The following is a 15,731-nucleotide window of genomic DNA, read 5'->3' on the forward strand; positions in this document are numbered from 1 at the left end:
CCTGCCTCTCACATGCGCCCCACGTGGCCCCACGGATGACTGGGGCACTGAGAGGCCATAGTTGGGTTACCAGAACTTTGTGAGGTTTTGTTACACTTATTGAAGAACAATCCCTCTTGCTTCTTAAAAAACGTAAAAGAGAATAATGTAAAAATAAAAAATAAATAGGATTTTTTTGAGGGGAGGGGGGAAAGTTCTGCCAACACTGCGAAAGAGTGTTTTTTTTTTTTTTTTTTTTTTCTAATTGGTCAGTTTTCATTTTTGGAGGTCACTAGGAGGCGAGTTCCCCTTCTTGGCCATGTTTGCCCAGCTTTGTCAGTTGTTCTTACGGGGTATTTCTGCTACCAGGTTTGGGTAAAGCCTCTGCCTGCACAAATTATATCCATGTAGGTTATTACAAGCTTCTCTCTCCCACCTGTGGCAGCATCAGGAATTCTAACAACAGCACACAACGTGAGAAGAGCATAGTATAAACCTTTATTTCTCTCCTTAAAGTGTGCTATCCTTCAGAATGTTATTCCTCAGAGGAATACTCTTTCCGTATTCAAAACACTGCTATTACAGTATGTCCCTATATCAGTAGCTGAATTTCTTTCCACTTGTGCATCACCACATTAATAAGGCGCACCGGTGATTTTGCTGTGAGTTGTCACAGATAACAGTATTACCTCCCCTCGAAGTGTTGTAATTTAGCAACGTTGCTGCCTACCACATTTCCCATTTAAGTGCCCGGCTTTCTCAACCTTTGCAGAAATGTTGGTGTTACGCTGATGGCTTCCTAATGGCTGGGGTTGTAGTTTTTCTCAGGGTCTTATCTCCAATAAATAAAAAGATGCTCTTTTGTAATTGCTATTAATTAGCCTCCATTAATTTTTACCTTCATGACATGAAGCAAAGTCACTTTTAACCCCTGCTTGAGCTTTACCTGCCCCATATATTTCAAGACAGCATCAGCATGCACTGTAGGATTTTACGCTGTCTTCAGTAGGATTTTGTACTGGGACACCTGACATTGGGTAAAAACACACTAAAATATGACCTTGGAGAGTTGTTTGGTCTTGCTGAGCTGACATAACTGAAAAGTACAGTTTCCTCATCCAAACATGGCCCATCTGCTTCTGGGCTTCTTTCAACTTCTTTCCTTCCTTGCTAACTGTTTCTATCTCTCTGCACTGATTTAATGTATCTCTCAGGATCTATAGGGCTGGAGCGTGCACAGGAGCCACAGCAATAGGCACGGCAGGTGTCGCCACCATACCGGTAATGGTGCTTCTGTTCTCATCTAGGGATTTTAGATGTCCTGTCTGCTCCTGTAGTTATCAAATGAACTTGCCAGCCCCTATATAACGTGATGTTCATAGGCTCGATCTTCCTTGCATTTCTTTGTAAAACCAATCTTTCAGGAGTTCTGGTTTCAGATAACTCCTTTCATTTAAGTGGATAGATACTTGTTAGGTATATGTTTTTAGCCTGGACAATGTTGTTTTCTACAGTTATGTGAATTTTTTTCTTTCTAGTCTTTTTTTTTTTTTCATGTGATCTTTTAAAAATCTTTTACTGATTTTATTCTATGTGTAGCTCTTCTCTTTTGGTAATTTCAGAATATTTTTTGTGAAAAAGTTCAAGATTTTAGCTGGATCCTCAGAGGAGACTGCTCCCTTTGATGTCTGATTCAGAGTGTTAATAAAATGATGGCACCTGATTTCCTCAAGCTCCCTTATTATTATTACCAGTGAGAGAGATGTATTTCATTTTCTTGCATTCGCATGTTTGCATAAGTCCTTTGGGATATACAGATGCCATAATATTAGGTCACCGCAAAAGAAATCAAATTATTTGTATCCCAAGAAATATTTGCATTGGTTTTACTTCACTATTTCTGTCTCTTTAAATATTTGTTTAGTATTCTCACAATTTCAAGTCACGATATCCAGCAGTTATTTTACCTTTTACATCACTGCTTAAATTAAGAGGCATATTAATTTAAGTACTCTGACTGCTCTTGACTGTCGGCAATATGGGTACTTAATTCAGTGTTTTTAAGTGTATTTTAATTAAAGATATAGTGGGGACTGACCTTCTGGAGAGCAGCTCTGCAGAGAAGGACCTGGGTGTCATGGTGGACGACAAGTTGACCATGAGACAGCAGTGTGCCCTTGTGGCCAAGAAGGCCAATGGGATCCTGGGGTGCGCTAAGAAGAGCGTCTCCAGCAGGTCAAGGGAGGTGATCCTGCCCCTCTACTCAGCCCTGGTGAGGCCACATCTGGAGTATTGTGTCCAGTTCTGGGCCCCACAGTACAAGAGGGATGTGGAGCTGCTGGAGAGAGTCCAGCACAGGGCTACAAGAATGATCAGGGGCCTGGAACATCTGCCCTATGAGGAGAGGCTGAGGGAGCTGGGCCTGTTCAGCCTGGAGAAGAGAAGGCTGAGAGGGGATCTGATCAGTGTATATAAATACCTCAAGGGAGGCAGTGAGGAGGATGGTGCTGGCCTCTTTTCACTGGTGGCCACTGACAGAACTAGAAGAAATGGCCACAAACTGAAGCATCAAAAGTTCCACAGGAACTTAAGGAAAAAAAAATTAACAGTGAGGGTGACAGAGCACTGGAACAGGCTGCCCAGAGAGGTTGTGGAGTCTCCTTCTCTGGAGATCTTTCAAACCCGCTTGGACGCAGTCCTGTGCCACGTGCTCTAGGTGACCCTGCGTGTGCAGGGGGATTGGATTAGATGACCTCCAGAGGTCCCTTCCAACCTTAAGCATTCTACGAAAAGAAATTGGGAGTCTGATATTTAAAGAAGTGAAAGCAGAACTGGAGCTTCCTGAAAGTGCTTTCTGAGGAAACGAATTAACCCTTGGTGTTTTGTTGTTTAACCAAAGGCACCTAGCTCTCCTTTAAATCAATGGAAAAAGGCATCTACCTCAGGGCTCGCAGTTGTTGCAATGAGGGGAAATTGATTAAGTATTCTGACTATTTTAGAGTGCAGTTTAAGACAATAAATGCAAGTCGCACACTTTGTGAAAGATGTTAATCAAAAACTGAGATCATCAAACAACTACCTACCTACCCTCTGGCAGAGGCCAGCAAGGCCTCAGCAGCTGCTTCAGATCTGTTATCTGGCATGACGATACAATTACATACTGTAGCCGTCCAAATACGCTACTCCCACTACTCGTTTTGCTGGCTTTACATTATATTGTCACTCATAAGCCACTTGCAGGACACAAGACTCGCTCCATACAGGTTAGTGACACAGGAGGTTGCTGGTGCAGTGTAAGGCCGACGGTCACAGAAGGAACTCCAGGACAAAAAGACAAACCGGCGGTGTCGTCGGTCTGATCAGTCTTGGCTCCCTACGCAAGGGTTTGGACCAGACTGCCATGCCCAGCCCAAGGACCAGAGCCTACACCTCTCACCTGCCAAGCAAACACACTCACCTCTAGGGCCAGTTTCATGGTTGCCCCTGTTTGGGGCAAGGAACAAGTCAGACAACATGGAGCAGCTTCCAGGAAGGAATCTGAGGCCTTTCCCCTCAGCCAGCAACACTGGCTTCACCTGAAAGCCCCATTTCAAACCTCTTCTCACAGAAGAAGTGAACAGACTCCCAGTTTCCTCTGTCCTTGGAGTTTTCCTCTTTGCCAAGGTAGAGCACAGGCTGGTGCTGCTATTGTTTTGCCCAGGCTCTCTGTAAGCAGCTACTCAAGTAGCAGCGAGGCCCTGGCTGGCTGAAGCCATGCCAAGGGGTCAGATTGCCATCATCATCATCATCATCCCTTCCCTTCCTGGCCTTTTATCCTTCCACTATCCACCCACAGCATCTTCCATGTGGCCTTCTGAGCTAGAGGAGTCCTGCAGCTCCCTTGTGCCCAGTACCAAGAAGAAAGGTGGAGAGGGGAAAGGGAAGAAACAGCAACTAGCAGCATTTTGACACTTCAAATCTTAGCCCAGCAGTCTACACATTTTTACACTCAAGTGATTTTACCAACATCAGACCCCTCTCTCTCTATATAAATATATATATATATATCTACACATACACACACACACACACACATATATTAACTCCAGAAAAAAAAGGCATTTTCAAAGCCTTGAACTAGAGACCCAAGACAAAATGAATAAATAAATTTAGGCTCTCTTAAGTCCTAGGAAAGCAGGTGCCAGCTATCTGCACCACTCTAATCTTTCTAAAGAGTGAGCTTGTGAAGTTGTAATTGAATACAGGCACTGACAGAGCTTTTTTATTTCCATGCTTCCTTTCCACATCAGTGCTCTAACCTTTACCTTTGAAATTTAGTTGACAGAGTTTCCATTTTTACATCATCGTGATACAGCTTGGTACTTTGTACACCTATAAAATGACAGCTTCTAAGACTGATTACACAGTTCTCTGAGTAAGAAAGCCTGTTTGGTCTTTTGCCTGGTCAGTTAGACCTTGAACTGCTTAAGCTTTGCACAACAATTTATAATAGCCTTCTGTTTCTAAAACCTCACTGGAAATACCAATTGTGTTTTTATCCGCAGCTCTTACAGGCAGGTTAACAAACATAAAGCAAGTTAGAGCCCCACCTAAGTGTGCACTGCCATGCACCTGCCTGACCATATAAAAACTTCCGAAGCTAAAACAGGGCTCTGCAAGAGCCACGGCTGTCAATGACAATGGGGGCGGGGGAGGGGAGAGAAGGAAAACAAGAGTTAAGAAAATTAAAAAATAAAATCAGTATTTATTATGAGATACTATAATGCATAACAAAACAAAAATGACTTAAAAAAAGTAATTTAAACCACATCCTATATTTATGAATTGTATTCAGTTCTTTTTCCTCCCACTTTAATATCAGAATTTGCTATTGTATTTATGTACACCATTGAAAATTGTTTAAGGAGTGATTCAAGAATCCATGCAGATGAGGGGAGCGGAGCCTTAGCTTGAAATGAAGACATTCCAGTGGAAGTCAGGAACAGAGAAATCGCTAGGACTGAAAATTTACACAAGCCTATAAACTGAGCATGTAAAACTTAGTAAAACCATGAAGAAAACACTTAAAATGAGAAATACAAGCCTTTTTCCTTTTATAATACCACATCGAAGTGACACAGGACACCCCAGTGATCACTAGGAAATCTGCCACAGTCCAGTTTTTCCAACCCAATTAGGTCCATGCTCCGTGGGACAATGTGCCCCCCAGGAGGCGGGGGCTGGAGGTAGAGCCGGTCGAAGCGCAGCCTGCACGTGTACGCCGCGGCCAGGTTGCTGTTGCTGCTTGTGTCCCACGTATAACGGCAGTGCTTGGGCTTACCCAAAAACTCCCAGACATCCACAATGCTGCTAGGTAAGCCACCTAGTTTATTAACCTGGAAGAGAAAGCAAAAAAAAAACAAAGTAAACAACAAAAAACCACAACAGTGAATTCACAAATACTTTTTAAAGTGAAACGCAAAATCTTATCTTTCCCCTCCACTCCTGCAGAACATGCGCTGTGGAAAACAAAGATTTTAGAGGCCTATCTCCCGTGTTTCATGGGAGATTTAGAAACATGACTAATTCCTGCAGTACTTCCTAAATGAAAACATGCTATAAAATTGCAACTTTGTACTTTCAAGGTTTTGGGGTCAGCATTGTGTTCTCTAAAGCCATGCCATTTCAGTTCATCCTGATGGAGATTTACCACAGAAAATAAATAAATTTACCTTCTAGTAAATACACAAATTTCACTTTGAACATCACCAGCCAAAGTGACTTTAAATTTTGAATGTCTCCATGATAGTGGGAATAATTTAGATTTCTAAGATCTCTTTCTCCAAAGCACATACTCTTTTGTTCGTGTGACTAGCTTCTCTGTAAAGGCAGTGCCCAAGCTGAGCAAATGAAGACCAGGTTCTCAAAATATTCTGGAAGTTGAAACCCCATTAATTCTGCCCACGTCTTCTGAGAAACAAATATCGCTGACAAAGCATTTTGTGGTGTGTGCAGGAAAAACACAGATTTTTGTCTCAAAATAATTAGGTTGCTGACTTATTTACCTCACTGTCTCTGAGGTTTGTATCCCCTCCAAATATAACAGTGGTGGACTCTGATTCCTTCTGCATTTTTTTAAACACTATTTGCAGTTGCTTCATCCGCTCCTTTGAGTGATCTTTAGTGCTTTCTAGATGAGAGGTCATAAGGCAGAGTTCATTGCCAGCCACAGTCACCTGTGCATGAAACAAAGCAGCAACATTGCATTCCACACCAGGACGAGAAAGCCAAAGACAAAGCAAAGAACGATCATAAAGCAAACTGCTCTGCCACAGCTCTGGTTAATATTGGTATTAAATCGGAGCAAAATGGCTTACAGGTGGCCAGCAGGCTTCTCATTCTGCTGTTTGATGTTTGACAATGAGGTATGAGCTCACGCGTTTGGAGTAAAATTGCTTGTGTTCGGTTTGAGACTGCCACCCACAGAGGTCAGTCCAGCCTTTTGGGGGATGTTTTCTGAAGGCAGACAAGCAGCTATTTAGCACCTACTGACTTACATGCACAACCAAAAGGTTCCTCATCATGGATGTTGTTGGAAAAGGTACAATCTCTTGTTTTACTAACTTCACTCTAGAGTTCTTCAACATTATAGCAGTGAAATAACCGTCTATGTTACCTAAGGAACAGGGAAAGAAAAGGTCCGGGAAAGGTCGTCAGTTGCACCCTAAGGAACTCGCAGTTCTGACTGAGATTTTTTCACTATGATCTGGGAGAATTGTGCTCATTTGCAAGATGTGCAAACTCGTTAGTTCGGAGTTTCTCAGTAAGGGTGAGAAGTCTTCAGATTTTTTTTTTTAATCCAAAAGTTTAAGAAACTACTTATGTAGGACTTTATTTTGGCCAATCTCGCAATCAGTCTTGAAAAATAAAAATAGGAAGCCACCACTCACATGGATATTGATGGATATTTTTGCATTAAACTATATCCTAGTATCAAAACAGAAAGTAGTTTAATTGCATCTTTCTTCATTTTACCCTTTTACTTCCTATGAAGTTTTGGCAAGGGAGACCAAATAAAATGGAAGTTTTTTTTTTTTTCTAGTTTCTGTCTCATAAAATTAGTGTTTATTTCTTACCTGGGATAATTGTGTAATTGCCTGCTCTCTTCTGTAGATAACACAGGTACGGTGGTATGACCTCCTGTAAAAACACCACGTCTGGACTGTATCTGAAATCAGCAAGACAAGGTTTTTAATTAAACACTGGAAGCTGACACTGTCACACCTGATGCCAAATAGAACAGGGTCAGAGATGTCAGATGCACTTTTTTTTCTTGTCTTCCCAGGTAGCATAAGAATCTTTTAAAAACAAACAAACCCACTCTATCTACTAGCATGTAAACACACTTCCATTAGTGAAGGGAGAAAACAATGATTATTACTGCCACAGTAATAAAAGGTAAGAAGCTGAGACCTGTGCAGTCGTATGTAGGTGAGATACTCAACGGGCTGAAAAGCAAGCTCTGGAACACGTTTTGCATGGTCTCCAGCAGGTTCCAAGCCCACCTCGTTCGTTGCAGTAACCTACTGTTTGTCCCCTCCGGTCCCAGCCTTGCCAAACTTCTGCTTCCTAGCGGGCTGCCATCAGCAAAGCCCCTACTTACACTGCACTGCTGAATAGACTGCTCTAAGCAAGTGAAGGGCAAACCTAAGGGCTTATCTCTACAGGAAAAATGAAATCGCCCCAGTTTAATAACATCAATTTAAAAACGATTTAGTTAAGGGCTTTCTATTGGCTTAAGAGGAACTAAAATTAACACATTTTAAATGCAGTTTAATTTATGCTAATGAATTAGTGCATTAAGCTAAACTAATTTATGTAATTGTTAAACTGTTTAAATATATATTTTTTTTTCATGGAAGACTTCCAATGGTATAACCATAGAAGGTGATCGATGCTGCAGTTTTACTCTCCTTACAGATTCTCTTGTTTTTACCTTAACTTGCACTTTTTCATTTTTGATAACCAAAAAACAGTAATGTCAAAAGAACCACTTTTTTCATATATGTCATACAGTTTGTTCTAGAGTGAAGTTATTTACCCGATTCCAGCAGAATGAGTAAGTCTCTGAGCTTTTATCCCCTTCTTACGCACAGAATGAAAGTGTGCTCTCGCTATATGATTGCAATTTGGTATTAACAGCATTATTCTTTCCAAAGAGCATTTTAGAAGTAGCCATTGTAAGATAATTTAACTTCTGTGATGTGGCACAGACCTCTTCCTGTCAGTACCTCAGGTTTTATTCATCTATTTTAGGATTTATAGATCTAGAACTGTTTAATCTCGTGTTGAGATGATTTGGGCACCAATACTTTGTTGGTGCCTAAAGCAAGGAGATTGCTTTCTCCTTTGAAGACAGGTACACGACAACTTAGAGATGAAAGCATGCTTACAATGCCAGGTATGAACAGACTCCTCGAGCTCGGTCTTGCTGATTTCCTAAATCAAGGCCATCGATGTTCCAGGTGAGTAGTGAGAAGCTGCTGTCATCTTCTGGTTGCCTTGGGTCTGCGCCATTGACGCCGGTATTACTAGTAGTTGCATCTGTTGTCAGGTCAACACTAAAAAGATATTATATTTGTTTGTCAACATCATAATACGATTCCCCCTTCGATTACTTCCCTTACCTTCTAAAATAAAACTTTTTTTTTTTTTGACTCCTCACAACTTCCAAGTGGCTGACCAATACCTTTCCAACAAAGGAGCTACCGTAAATTGATCCCTTACTCAAAGAAAGGCATCAGCGGTAACATACAGATCTCAGTCGGGCAGAGGCTTCACACTTGGGTGAAGTGCACTACACACACAGGACAACATGTGCCGTTCACATGTACCATTCCAACTCGAGTTCACGTGATGGAAACCAACGTAACTCAATGGACTTGTGCAATTCAACCTTTTCCCTATTTGAGCCTTTGGACAGGGGCTCTATATAGCAATTTCTCAAAGACGTACCAATATATCAGAAGCAAACAACTGCAGCCAGGACTTGCTTTTGCATGCCCAGCATGGCTCAGCTCTCCAAAAAAACCTCACTGCTCTACCCACTGTGGCCCTACACGTGCTAACTCACTGTGTAACAGAGCTGCTTTTTTCAGTGCTGCCAAGTTACGAGCACCCGTCTAGTCCCTGCTCTGGGACCGTATTGCTAAGGCAAAACAGACTCTACCTGCTAAAGCATCATCCGATGAGAACTCCTTCAGTAAAGGGACAGTCCATAGCAAAACACGTTAACTCGTACAGATAAGACTGGACTAGCTGCTTTGGCAAAGTTGTAATAATAGAGTTTTGCTTTTAAGCGTCATATACATTGTATATACACATGCAGATAAGGCCTTGAACCAAAAGATATTTGTCCCTAGAATTTAGCACTGTTTTCACGCTTGATGCTGCACAAAAATAAAAAGGTACCACTACACATAAAGGAAACTGAACAGAAAAAGATGGGCCAAAAAAGGAGGAGAGGCCAAAGGATATTGAAATAACTAAGAATTATTAGTTCTGAAATTTCCCTACCATGGTAACATTTTGTATATGAACTGCAATCTGAAGGAATGTGAGATGAAATATAAGTGCATATATAGACACCAAGCAGTGTGAAAAGAGCAGTCAAAACAAGGGTATTTTTTTTCCTCTCAGAGTGATGGAGGATACTTGGTGTATTAAGCGTGGTCAAGACTACTGCAGGCACTGTCTGCTAGAAAAATGAAATCCACAAATGCCAGAGAAATAAAATTGCCTAATACTGACCCTGTCAACTACAAAAGCAAAAGTGTAATTGTAACCCAGGTTTTTTCTATGCTAGCACCACTACTACTGCTTACCAGCAACGGCCCAGAATTGGTGCTAGCCAAACTGCAAACAAACAAAACGTTACATTTCTCCAGCAGTATTAAAACATCGGCAGTCCTTCCTTACTACAGACCTCACCTGCACGTGCCCCAGGTGCAGCCCTGCGTACGCGGGCGGCAGGCGCCGCATCAGGCCTACGCGCTGCACCAGCACGCGCTTATACACGTGCACACACACATATACACACACATATATATACACACACACATATATATACACACACACGAGTATCCTAGGCAGATGCCCGGGGAGGGGGGCGACGCTTCTCCCACTCACCAGGCGCTGGGCTCGGCCTCCCGCCGCGGCGGCTCGAAGTAGGCGTTCAGCGCGCCCTGAAACACAGCGCGGCCGCCGTGGGAAGGGGCCCGGGCCCGGCCCGCCACGGGAAGGGCCCCGGCCCCGCACGCACCTGCAGCTCCCAGCCGTGCTCGGCCAGGTAGCGCCGCGCCAGCGCCTCCTCGCTGCCCGTGATGGCGGCGAACTGGGCGCACAGCCCCCGCCGCCGCTTGGCGCGGCCCGCCGCCCACTCCCCTGCGTCCCCAGCCTCCTCGTCCTCCTCGTGCTCCGTGCCCCCGGGCCGGCGCCGCGGCGGCTCCCTGACGTCCTCGTCCCCATCCTCCTGCCCGCGGCGAGGCGGCAGCTCCGGGCCGCTCTCCCCCGCTGCCGCTGCTGCAGCCGCCTCCATGGCGCAGCGGCGTCACGGCGCGGCGGAAGCCGGCGGGACGCTCCACCCCGGCCCGCCCCGGCCCGGCCCGCCCCGGCGCGCTCCGCTCGGCTGCTCTCGCTGTCGCTCTCGCTGTCGCCGTCGCCGTGGAAGGTGACCCCGCGGCGCCATGGGCATCACACGGGAGGCGCTGCGCGACGCCATGCGCTACATGCTGGAGTCGCAGGGCTTCGACCGCGTGCTCCGCAAGGTACGCGCGGCCGCGCCGAGCGGGGCCCCGTGCGGGCGCTGCCGACCGTCCCCGGCACTAACGGTTTGGGGGTGCCCCCCGCCGGGAGGCGGGACGCGGCACAAAATAACCTTGTTGCTCGGGGGCCTTCTCAAAGCTCGGTGAGGGCGAGGGTTTCGCTGAAGAGCAAAACCGATGGGTAATAATAAACCGGCAGCATTCGCTTCGTAATGCCCCGTGGGCCAGCTAACCTGCACACGCTTCTCTTTTTTAAATGATTTTTTACCCTGTCATCATCATTTAAAATTGCGAAAAGGCAGCTCAGGCCTCATGTTGCCTCAGGCCGGGGGCAGAAGCGCTCCTAGGTGCGAGCCCTTGGGGAAGGTCGCGTGTGAGGAGACCGCCGGGTGCGGTAGCGCTCCCACCGCTGTCACCATCTCCAGCCCAGCCATGGCCCCCTGTCTTGTGCTCATCACAGCAAGCGCAATGACCCGCTCCCTGAGGACACGAGGGTTCAAACTCCATGTAGAGCCTGGAGCTTTAGAGCTCCGTCACGAGACTTCGTTCCTGGCTTAATTCAAGCGTGGTATTTGTACAGTAGAAATTGTTACAAATGTCATGCCCACGTTTCCACTGTAACAGCTTTAAAAGTACTAGTTGTAGGACTGAATATATGGATGCATTTATCCCAGTTTTGCATCTATAGTGCTCCTAATCAGAGAAACTTGAGCAGAAGATTTTAGATACCGAAATATGACGACTTCTCAGTTTCAGAAGAATCTGTTTTCTTGGGTTGCTTACAAGGGGAAGCATGGTAGCAGAAATGTACTGTAATTTTGTCACACACCCATGGGCTGTGATAAAGGTTCAACACAAGTTACAGTTCTGTAAGACGCAGTGTGGTATAACATTGGATACCTCTACTGAGCCACATGAATTTCAATACAGAAAGGTCAGTGTTCATTTCAAGATAGTGATTTTTTCCCAACATGTAGATTAGGTTGCTGTTGTAGTAAGATTAATCAACTAACGTCGATCTTTATTTGTGAGCTGACACATTCACCTTTGTAACTATGGTACGCACAGATCGTCCAAACACTGCTGTGTTGCAGATTAAAGCAAGTGGCAAAGTAACGAACAAACTCTACGCAGCTCCTGAGAGCTTAGCAAGTATTAGTTTTATTAAACTGTCAGTATAAATATTTATCTGTACCAGAATTACAAATTTTTTTCGAAGGCATGAACCTTAAGCTCAGAGTTTATGGAAAGATCTAATGTGACAGCTGAACTTTAATGTTTTTAAGTCTTTTAATTTTTCTCATGAGTCCAAAATTGTAACAAGGTTCACTTTCAACTTGATACAGGGCAGTCTCTGGAGTTGGTACTGTCACTAGTAAGCTTTTAATTTCTCTTTTGGACATACAGGTTAAACTTGTTTCCGCAACCCCGGGGAAACTTGTGTGCGAGCTGAAAGTGGAGGAGGAGCACACGAACCGAGGCGGCACGCTACACGGGGGGCTCACGGCCACGCTTGTGGACGTGGTGTCAACAGCAGCACTGATGAACACAGAAAGAGCAGTGCCCGGGGTCAGCGTGGACATGAACATCACGTAGGTACCCACCATGCTTGCTGCAACACATCAGCTTTCCTTTTACTCGCAAGGTATCCAATCCAGGCTATTCCTTTCTACGCAAGACCACCTGCTTTGGCAGTTTTTCTTCTTTGGTTTCAGAAGACTTGTTTCAATAAATTAAGGGGAGGTTGCATTTGAGGATACTGCCAGTTGCGTGGAAAAATGAGTTGGGCTTGTTCTTACTCTGCTCCTGCTTTGAGAGGCAGCAGCCCTTTGTTCACAGGATGCTGAAGGGGTGTGAAGGGTGGTAGAGTGTAGGCTTACCCAAGTGTCTCAACTTCTCTCTTAACACTTGAAGATACTTCAGAGAGTATCCTCAAGGACCAAGATCGAGGATAAGAGGCTTTCTTTTTAGAATTAGTCCATAAAATACTAAAACAGGAAACATTTTAGCTCCGTTGTATGCTGGAATGTGGTAAATCAAAGATTGGTTCAGAATTGCTCACTGGGAAAAGATTTTAGTGTGCTTTAAAGCTAGATTTATATATATCAAGAACAATTCAGTAATATGTTTTAAAGTCCTTTTTTCTTAAACTTGTTCTGAAGTCTTCTTTGATCATACTATTACAGCTTATCAGCTTTGCTTGATAACTCTTAATGAAGAGATTATAACTGCTTGGAACAAAAGTAATCCTACTTGAAAAAATTAATGCTGAGCTTTAAAAAAAATCTGGGAAAAGTAACCTCTCCTCAAAACTGACTTAAAAAAAAAAAAAAAAAAAAACCTCTCTGAAAGCATGTAAGAGAGATCTGTGCATCTATACCAAGTTCTTACTACCCTGCACCTCCTGATTTCTGCACTGGTAGGGTGTGTTCAGAGCATATGAACAAGCTTTCTTCTGCTTTTGTGATGAGAAAATTATTTGAAATGAAATCCCAAAGTATATATACTCCCACCCTCAAGTACATAAGGGCTGAAATCCTTAGGATTGTTCCCTCTGGAGGCAATCCAAAATGATTCCAAGCAGCATTCAAGTTCAGGAAGCTTCACCTTCAGCAAGGCCAAAAACTCTGCTCAACCCCCAACCATTCCTGCTTTCCAAGAACAAGTGGTACTGGATATCAAATATTACTAGAGTACATTTTTTTTTTCCCTTTTGGGGAAGAAAGCTTCTTAAAAAGTTGTCACAGGAAAGCTATTTCAGGAACACAAAGAAAAGAAAAGCAGAGTTTTTTTGTTGTTTTTTTGTTTTGTTTTGTTTTTTAAATTTGATCACAAGAGGATCAGCAGCAGGTTCTGAGAAAGGAAAGGGGCTGAAATCCCACCCACTAATGGGGGTAGTGCTGCATTGGCTTCAGCCTTGACTGAGGATGCTTCTGAAATGGTATCATGGGAAGAATGGATTGGTTGAGGAAGTTTATCTCCAGAAGAGATAGTTATATCCTCTCCTGCATAACTGCAGCACTTAAAAATTGCTGCCTTAACTCCAATCATGGCTGGATCATACTCATCCCGATTCTCTCCAGACTTTTTGGTGGAATTTCTTCCCATTCCCTGGAGAGAGTGTATTTTAGAAGCATACTCACCCACTCATGTAAATAAAAAAGTTATCTAATAAGTGGAAACTGAGTTAAATCAGGAAAGCTTGAAGGCCTCCCAGATTTCCATGACTTCTCTAACATGACTGCAAGAGAAACATGAAAATCAATTAATGTGTGGTTGGCTTCTGTAAAAGAAATGACCTTCTGGAGCTTTGTTCCAGAGACATTTTGCAACTAAACCAGCCAGACTGGTTTAGAAGGGCTGTAGGGAGTCATCATGTAGGGAGCCCTGGAATAAGAGTTGGAACAGGACCTCTAAGTCTTTGATACCTAAATGTTTCTGCTCCAAAATGGACTTTTATCAGAAGAAAGGAATGGTTCTTTCTCTGCTACTACACTCCAACTCTCTGCTCTCTCCTGTAGCAGTTAGTAGGAATTCAAAGACTTTAAGTGGGAGTTTGAAATCAGGCAATTAGAGATGTGTGTTTACTATGCAGTTTTTCTAGCTCCTTTCATGTTTACCTAGTATTTGTGGATTATTCTTGGATTTTTGCTCAGTATGGAATCTTTTTATTTTGTTTTCCATTTAAGATACACTACTGCTGCTAAGATTGGAGAAGAGGTACTGATTACAGCCCAGATTCTGAAGCAAGGAAGAAATCTTGCATTTGCCACTGTGGATTTAACAAACAAGGCAACAGGGAAGTTAATAGCACAAGGCAGACATACAAAGTACCTTAATTAATACAAGAAGGTAACTTAAAATATAATGATGTTGGATTTAATAATCCTGTATGGAGTGATTTTCTCAAGTATGCAGCAAGATGGATCATTAGCACAAAATGCTGATAGCCTAATGAACAAATGTCTGTACTACCATGAAAATTGCTATAAGGCTAGAATTAGCATATACTTTAGAAGGAATAACAGAAAGTGTTAGCATGAGATATATATAAATTTTTCGTTCAAGATGACAGAAAGATAAAGCCTTTGGACCAGCAAATAACTTACCAGCATGACAGTGTTATATTCATATACGAATAAGCATCTTTCTCCTGGTTTGTCACGGACACAAATACTATATTTGCATATAAAGCACTTGCTCTTTAAAACAGTAGCAAAGGGTTTTTACAAATGTTGTTTGTAAGAGCATTTTGAAAGTGGAAAGTAGGCTAAATACAAAGGGTAGTTTACAGATGCTGTAACAGATAAGTATTCAATAAAATTTTCTGAAGCTCTTTAAAGACTAGTTAATAATTCTGCAATTTCTGCATCGAGTAAAAGCCCATCAGCATGGAGTTACTGGAAAAGTGTTTTGTGTAGCCCTTGTACACAATTTGGCCTGCTAATTTCAACATCATCACCCTATGATTCCCATATGTGACGATATAGGTACAACATCAGGGTTTTTCAGTTCTACCTAAAATTATGGTTATAGTTATTTAGAAGTCATCAGGTGAAACTCCGAGCTCAGTCTGAGTATATCCAGTAAGTCTTCGATCAGACTTTAGCTAAAAATTGCCTGCCTTCTGTTGAATTTGGCAGAGCTAGGCAGCTATTCATGAGCTGAAGACTTGTCTCCTCATGCACTGTTGCGGGCAGGTTTAATAACTTTCTTTACATCGATGACAAATGATCCTTGGCAAGGCTATCACACTGTATGAAACACACCTGTGTACGTATGCAGTGTTCTCTAAACTACGTTCTCTAAACCATGGCCTTTATTTTCCTTCTCTAGAAAGAGCTCTGAAGAAGTTGAATACACACCAGTAGAGCGCATGTAGAACTCCTCCAAAGATTTGAGTTGTCATCAGATGTGTGTGTGGTTTGGGGTTTTTTTTTTTTTTCCCTG

General features: G+C 43.2%; 2 protein-coding genes across 3 annotated transcripts; one reads left to right on the forward strand and one right to left on the reverse strand.

Annotated features, from left to right (window-relative positions):
• Positions 1–4,788: 4,788 nt before the first annotated feature.
• Positions 4,789–10,555, reverse strand: TDP2 (tyrosyl-DNA phosphodiesterase 2). Its single transcript, XM_088533352.1, has 7 exons — positions 10,280–10,555; positions 10,147–10,202; positions 8,412–8,579; positions 7,095–7,186; positions 6,516–6,634; positions 6,024–6,194; positions 4,789–5,354 (listed from the first exon to the last, which is right to left on the reverse strand). The coding sequence occupies exons 1-7, from the start codon at positions 10,553–10,555 to the stop codon at positions 5,073–5,075; spliced, it is 1,164 nt and encodes a 387-aa protein (XP_088389478.1). The 3' UTR covers positions 4,789–5,072.
• Positions 10,556–10,688: 133 nt separating this feature from the next.
• ACOT13 (acyl-CoA thioesterase 13) lies at positions 10,689–14,904 on the forward strand. Of its 2 annotated transcripts, none has more exons than XM_010216537.2 (3): positions 10,689–10,784; positions 12,189–12,373; positions 14,471–14,904. In XM_010216537.2, the coding sequence occupies exons 1-3, from the start codon at positions 10,704–10,706 to the stop codon at positions 14,622–14,624; spliced, it is 420 nt and encodes a 139-aa protein (XP_010214839.2). In that variant the 5' UTR covers positions 10,689–10,703; the 3' UTR covers positions 14,625–14,904. The 2 variants fall into 2 exon arrangements, with proteins under 2 accessions (XP_010214839.2, XP_088389523.1); XM_088533397.1 differs by having other exon boundaries at positions 12,189–12,377; positions 14,471–14,630.
• The last annotated feature ends 827 nt before the right edge of the window (positions 14,905–15,731 follow it).

The sequence above is a fragment of the Tinamus guttatus genome, unplaced genomic scaffold (genome assembly GCF_059628265.1).
Source record: "Tinamus guttatus ecotype Peru unplaced genomic scaffold, ASM5962826v1 Tinamus_guttatus_pri_ptg000497l, whole genome shotgun sequence".
Lineage (NCBI taxonomy): Eukaryota > Metazoa > Chordata > Aves > Tinamiformes > Tinamidae > Tinamus > Tinamus guttatus.

Bases quoted from the DNA above. Each gene is read 5' to 3' on its own strand.
- TDP2 (XM_088533352.1), bottom strand. From the start codon at position 10,555: ATGGAGGCGGCTGCAGCAGCGGCAGCGGGGGAGAGCGGCCCGGAGCTG. The intron at 7,187-8,411 runs GTAAGCATGCTT...TGCTGATTTCAG, and splicing joins GTCTGTTCATACCTGGCATT to ATACAGTCCAGACGTGGTGT. The intron at 6,195-6,515 runs GTAAGTCAGTAG...TTTCATGCACAG, and splicing joins GGAACCTTTTGGTTGTGCAT to GTGACTGTGGCTGGCAATGA.
- ACOT13 (XM_010216537.2), top strand. From the start codon at position 10,704: ATGGGCATCACACGGGAGGCGCTGCGCGACGCCATGCGCTACATGCTG. The intron at 10,785-12,188 runs GTACGCGCGGCC...TTGGACATACAG, and splicing joins TCGACCGCGTGCTCCGCAAG to GTTAAACTTGTTTCCGCAAC. The intron at 12,374-14,470 runs GTAGGTACCCAC...TTTCCATTTAAG, and splicing joins AGCGTGGACATGAACATCAC to ATACACTACTGCTGCTAAGA.